General features: G+C 39.3%; 1 protein-coding gene across 1 annotated transcript; it reads right to left on the bottom strand.

Annotated features, from left to right (window-relative positions):
• Positions 1 to 499: 499 nt before the first annotated feature.
• LOC127786438 (mitochondrial import inner membrane translocase subunit TIM22-3-like) lies at positions 500 to 5,425 on the bottom strand. Its single transcript, XM_052313847.1, has 5 exons — positions 5,218 to 5,425; positions 4,259 to 4,323; positions 4,095 to 4,167; positions 3,965 to 4,018; positions 500 to 959 (listed from the first exon to the last, which is right to left on the bottom strand). The coding sequence occupies exons 1-5, from the start codon at positions 5,378 to 5,380 to the stop codon at positions 730 to 732; spliced, it is 585 nt and encodes a 194-aa protein (XP_052169807.1). The 5' UTR covers positions 5,381 to 5,425; the 3' UTR covers positions 500 to 729.
• Positions 5,426 to 6,315: the final 890 nt, after the last annotated feature.

The raw sequence follows: 6,315 nt of genomic DNA, 5'->3' as shown, positions 1-6,315 counted from the left end.
TTAGGAATTTGGATCTCTATCTGTTCCTACTAGTACCTCTGTAGTGTGTGATCATTGATGTCAGGTCAACTTGAACAGTGTGTCAGTGTGGCATTAATTGTACCATCATCAGTGAAATGGGCCAATCAAGTACTAGGTGGTGATGATAATTGATAATGTTGTGTTACCTTCATGTCTGCTTCATTTGTGACTCACAGCATACGAGCTTAATAAGCTTAACGAGCCAACTCGCAAACTGAACCAAGCTAACCTTTTAGCTTATTAAAATTAACGACTCAAACTAGCTGAGCTGGCTCATTATCCACCCCTGTTTGTGAGGTTTTAGTAATGATGATACAAATAGTAGAACAAACGTCAAAAGCCAGATTCTGCTGGCTTTGAGCTACAGGCACATAATTGAAGCTAAAACTATGTTTGAACTGCAGCTGTACAGTATCATGTGCCTTTCTGCATATTTGACTAGAAAACAGGACATAAATAAATTATAAACATTTGCAGATAGCCTGATAAGCACTGATATTGCTATTATCTTTTTCATTAAGCTTGTTACAAAGTGCATAAACAAAATAGATACAAAAATTGGGAGTATGATACCCACAGAACCAAAACAGGATCAAAGTTAAGCAAGTTCAGGAAAACATAGCACATAACTGGGCATGAATTCCGAATACTAAGGGCAAATACAAAACTAATGGAGCAAGATTTTCTTTGTGATTATTCTTCAGCAGTCTAGTCCTTCGGTTTGAGGAAGGCTTGGCAGCATGAAGCTAAAGCGTCAGAAGCGTTCAGCAGCGGTGGAAGAGTGAACGGTGGGAGGACGTCGCCCTCCTGATGCTTGATGGTTGAAGGTTTACTGGCAAGTGTCGCTGCCATGGCAGCCTGCTGCTTATTGAGTCCATCCATGATGCAAGAGAATGCCGCGAAGGTGACACAGCTGTGGAACATCGCTTGCGGCGCACCTGGTTGAGGAGAATGAAGAAAAACATACGAGCATATAGTGACTGTTACTCTTCATGATTCAATAAAAAGGGGCATGTAACCTGAGTCAAACAGAAGTGAATGTACTGAAACAGAGCGAGGATTGAAGATTGAGAAATAAGAAACAAATTTGGGAATATGAATATCCTTGTAATTCTATATTATGGTCTTGGTATTTGGTCAGAGTTCACTGGCCTACAGTGATTCAGTGGAAAGCAATGAAACAAATCTTGCCATTCTTTCATCTTTTAGCTTAGATACTGTCAGCCAAAAAGTAGTGACCCCAATCATTCTCCAGGTGACTTGACTTAAAGGTTAGATCCCCATGTTTTTCCACTTCTTTTACAGTCGAATGATTTCCTAATGAGCTATTTCGGAAACAGAAAGCAGCAGCACAGTACTACATTATTGTTCTTGTTATTGTTATGCGGCATGTCATGTGCATGGTTCAGAAGCAAGGACCTAGGTGTTGCACCAATAAAGGAGTTGCACAAGTACATGGTAGCCGTGACACTAGCATGACAGGAAACAGCTAGTAGGCATGGGTTTCTCATGAGTCATGAAGGCAGTTGTTAGATAAGATTAGTTGTTAGTATTATTTATGGTTATAATTTTTCATGTACTGCCCTCCATACCAAAAAAAAATGGACAACTTTTGGGGATGAACCTCGACTAGTGCTTGTCCAAATTCATTCTCAGAAGTTGGTTTTTTTCGGGACAGAGGGTGTATCCCTGAAGGATACAATAAGTAAGATATCCCCTACGGGTATCTATTGAAAGGGGCTGATTTGGATGTATTAGATCAGGCACGGATATTAGAGACTCTTCTTTAACCTGGTGCTTTCTCCTCAAGCCATGCCATTTAGCATCTAATCCTTGGCCCACAGAAAATTGGTGTAAGAGTCAAGTGCTGCACCATCTATCTCATGAAGTCCTGAGCTTCATGATTCAATTACATGTCGTATCCAACCTTTGATGGCAAGGGATGCACGAATCGCTTTGAGCAATTGTTCAAGGTGCAGTGGACATTGGAGGAAGAAATGTGACTCGCATCACACATCAGATACAGGATGCCATCTGCTTTACCAGCAGCTAGAGTGCATGCTCCAGGTACAGACCTGGCCTCGCTCCATAAGGCACGTCAACCTCCATTTCAGGCCCACCTCATGTCTCACTGTCTCCGCTAGTCAGCCCTCCCACATTGCTCATTGCACTCTCCACCATGGCAGGCAATGAGGATATTTCACCACCAAGGGCCTTGCTACTGTTCCATGCACATGACATGCCATAACACTACACCTTTCTTATGGAGGTAGTTATCTAGTTGGTAGGTCCACATCAGTCCTATATTCCTGCTGATGTACGGAAATGATGTACTTGCTCTGGAGTGTCTTAATTGTCATAAATAGCTTTTCTTAGCAAAAGTAACTACCCACATAGGAATTATAAAAACACAGTAGGAAAACTAATTTTACTACAATAGCTTGATCTAAGGGGTTGTTTGAATCTCAAATTTTCACATAAGTTCAAAAAATAAGATTTGTTGTTAAAGTGATTGAGATTCTAACAACCTAAAAGAATGTTCATTTAGATAGGATAAACCCAGGATAAGAGAACCACTCCCACCTGTTTTTCACAATAGTAAAAATATAAAAGACAATTGTACAAGTTAACCATTACAACTTAAAATCTGTAGTACAAAAATAATGGAAAATGCATTTTAGCAAAATCTATTAACAAAATATAACATCAAAAGGACCATTCAGAAATCAACTCATGAACTATAAAATGTCTTTAATTAGATTGACTCAAAAAGAATTCAATATTCCATGAATGTTCATGGACTGCAAGGCTTTATCAAAAACCAGAGGGGCCATTGGCATATTGTTTTAATGAGAGAAAAATACTGGACTGATGATGCATATGGTGTGTGATGAACAACGGCAGCCTGTATGGATTTAGGTCCACATTCCCTAACCCATTAACTCTGCTAAAATTACAGAAGAATAAGATACAAGTAATTGCAGGCTTGCAATTCTGTTGAGTGGCTCTAGTAAAGCATACAAGCAATCTAACAAAAAGGGAAATCTATACGTGTGCCTATGATACTTATTGGACTTTGCAGATCTGCCATTGCTTTTTAGTTAACTATCTATCATCCACTAGTTTAGACAAATGTGCAACTTTCACCCCAGATCAATGGCAGGTTTACAGTTGGTAAAAAAAAAACAACAGATTAATGAACGGAGCATGGGCTACTGATAAAGCTACATAAGCATTGACAGTTTTCTAGAATATCATGTAAAACATCAGAGCACACGAAGACATTTGTTATCATGTGAGTAAAGCATTTTATGGACATCCTAAACACTATAAAATTTTATGTGGTTTGGCATGTAATTAAACATGATTTTTTTAATATCCACTCATGTGTAGCACACAGTGACACAGAATTCACAGTAATTGAAACAATATTTTTCTAGGGACCATCATATACAGAAAGGTCTGCACAGCGAGAAGATATCAAAAGGTTTACTTGATGAAAATTTAGCAGTAGATGAAATTAGACATATATGTGTCGAACACAGTGACACAGAATTCACAGTAATTGAAACAATATTTTTCTAGGGACCATCATATACAGAAAGGTCTGCACAGCGAGAAGATATCAAAAGGTTTACTTGATGAAAACTTAGCAGTAGATGAAATTAGACATATATGTGTCGAACACAGTGACACAGAATTCACAGTAATTGAAACAATATTTTTCTAGGGACCATCATATACAGAAAGGTCTGCACAGCGAGAAGATATCAAAAGGTTTACTTGATGAAAACTTAGCAGTAGATGAAATTAGACATATCTCCAAGAAATAATATAAAGTATCATCAACCATCTAATCGTTGAGGGGTCCTGGAGATACTATTTCAGACAACAAATGTGCTACAAATAAGCTACTGAATAAAGACAATTCTATGTAAATTACCTGGAAAGCTCAAAGCAAGTCCTGTGCAACAACCAGCCACGCCAGCATTGATCACTGCCACAAAAGGGATAGTCATAACTAAACATTTACTTTTTATAACAGAGTAATGAAATTAAAGTTAAGCACATACTATCATCTTTCCCTCGCAATCTTCTGAGCAAGCACAGGATAAAACTTTGGACACCAGACAGTGCTGCGAAAGTCTAATACAGAAGTTCTGTCATGAGCAAACTTTGTATGGCTGGATAGCACTAATTCTATATCCAAATATTGAATGAATTATGATCAATTAACCTTGGCAGAAGATCCAGCACTGCTGAGTGAACCCTTCATACCTTTGTTAGTGAGCAAACCTTGCCCTGGGGGAAAAGTCATACAGGCACTGTAAGTAAACACTTGTAGAATAAAAACTAAATACTCAAGCATATTTTAGCATCCAAATTGAAAGTGATTTAAAAGACCCTTGAGCGATGGCATTTTGCAGACTTTCCTATTTGATTGCCATTATGGATAATCTTTTTCCAATTATATAACTAAGGATCTTTTTTTAAGTCTCGCTAACATTCCATATACCATAATTAGTTTGAGCGCACAACATGGTTCCTTTTAAAGTTCATGTTTATCCTGCTTCTAAAATTTGGAATTATAACCAAGTTAGTTTCGATCTAGATAGTTCTATCGGGTGCTCTCATACTTTCGCTTGCGATATTGAAGAGGAAAAACAAGCAAGTACTCACCTCTTCTCCAATGAGCTATCCAGATTCTGGCACAGGTTAACAACAATCCTCAATTTTTTTTTCGTTACATGCCCCCCTCAACTTGCTTCAGTTTCAGTAGGACTCTCTAATGGTCAGGTTTGTCAGGACATTTCAGATAGACTAAGAACAGGCCATGACAATGTTCTTTGGGGGAAAGAAAAAACTCGCATTGTCATTTCCAAGCTATTATCCATTTCAATTGAAAATCCGTGTCCAGGCAACGGCACTAGAACCTCCAGATAATATAAAAAGAAGTACATTTTTCATGCCATCTACAGTTTTAACCCCAGTACCAAGAACAGATTCGCTGCTCATCCCAAAAAATCGCCCCCCCCCCCCCCAAAAAAAAAAAAAAAAACAAGAAGAAGAAAGAAACAAAGCCAGAATTCTTCCTATAAATAAAACTCGAGCTAACATCTCAAAACTAACCGCTAGTTAGACTATATCAAGTCATCAACAAACAAAGAGGATATGGCAAGAAGAGAAGAGAGAGACCGTATCCGACGAGGGAGCCGACGAAGGCGCCGGCGGCGAGGTCCCCGGCGGAGCGGGCGAGGCAGACGACGGGCGCGGCGTGGTGCGGGGGCTGCCCGCCGCCGACGCCGAGGTCGTCGTCCTCCCACTCGCGCCCGCGCCCTCGACCTCGCCTCGCCGCCATCTCTCTCCTCGCTTTTGCTGTTTTGCTTTTTTTGCTCTCCTCGACTCTTCGTTATCTTGATGATGATTCCTCTCCGTCATGGGGTTTATCGCTGTCGGGTTGTGGGCCCGGGGATGGAGGCTGACGTGGAGCTGACAAGTGGCCCCAAATCGATTAGTTTTTTTTTCCTTTTCTTTTGAAAATAAAAAAAGTTCCAGATACCCCAATACAATTATCTATCTCTTCTCTGTCTTTGTCCCTATCTCTATCTCTACTTACTTAAAAAATAAATATAAATAAGATGCTTCCTTCGTCCGTCAAAACAAAAATAATAGCGAAAAAATAAAATAAAAAAGTCCGACTCCTATATATGATTCCCTTTCAGAAAAGAAAGATTGGTGAAAAAAATTGATGTGCCGAATTGAAGATTTATTTGCAAAAACGGAACCTACGGGTCGAGAGCATTCCACTTTTATATGATTTTAATTTTTGGGTTTGTACTTTTGCATTTGAGTCCTTGTGATTTTTATATTTACATTTGAGTCCATATAATCTTGCAATAAGGTACTTGAGGTCATTTTTGTTAAAAAAAAGAGAGGGAATGTTGACGGTCGTTATCGATCAATTTCGACCGTCAATATTACCAAAATAGAGGAGAACTAGTGATGCTTGCAATGCATAAATATGTTAGAATATTCCACTAGTATTAGGTCTACTAGCCTTTTACAGAGAATAACAATAAAAGTGGAGGAGAATTGACATCAACTCAAACGATAAATCAATCGGACGATGTCGAGAATCAGACTTATGCATGAATGGGCCAAGAACTCAGAATTGACACGATGGATTGGGCCAAAATTCACAAGTCTACAAAGTGAAGCAATAGAGGAGGTCGCCAGCCGAAGATGGGTTGGTTTGGGCTAGCCCATGGTTCGGCCGAACCAGAACCAGGGGGT

This window comes from Oryza glaberrima, chromosome 10 (assembly GCF_000147395.1).
Source record: "Oryza glaberrima chromosome 10, OglaRS2, whole genome shotgun sequence".
NCBI lineage: Eukaryota > Viridiplantae > Streptophyta > Magnoliopsida > Poales > Poaceae > Oryza > Oryza glaberrima.
The sequence above is the reverse complement of the archived record's forward strand: the minus strand, read 5'-3'. Positions and strand labels throughout refer to the sequence as shown.

Coding starts and splice junctions, on each gene's coding strand:
- LOC127786438 (XM_052313847.1), bottom strand. CDS start 5,380: ATGGCGGCGAGGCGAGGTCGAGGGCGCGGGCGCGAGTGGGAGGACGAC. Junction 4,324..5,217: donor CGGCTCCCTCGTCGGATACG/GTCTCTCTCTTC, acceptor CTTTTCCCCCAG/GGCAAGGTTTGCTCACTAAC. Junction 960..3,964: donor ACTTGCTTTGAGCTTTCCAG/GTAATTTACATA, acceptor CTCCTCAACCAG/GTGCGCCGCAAGCGATGTTC.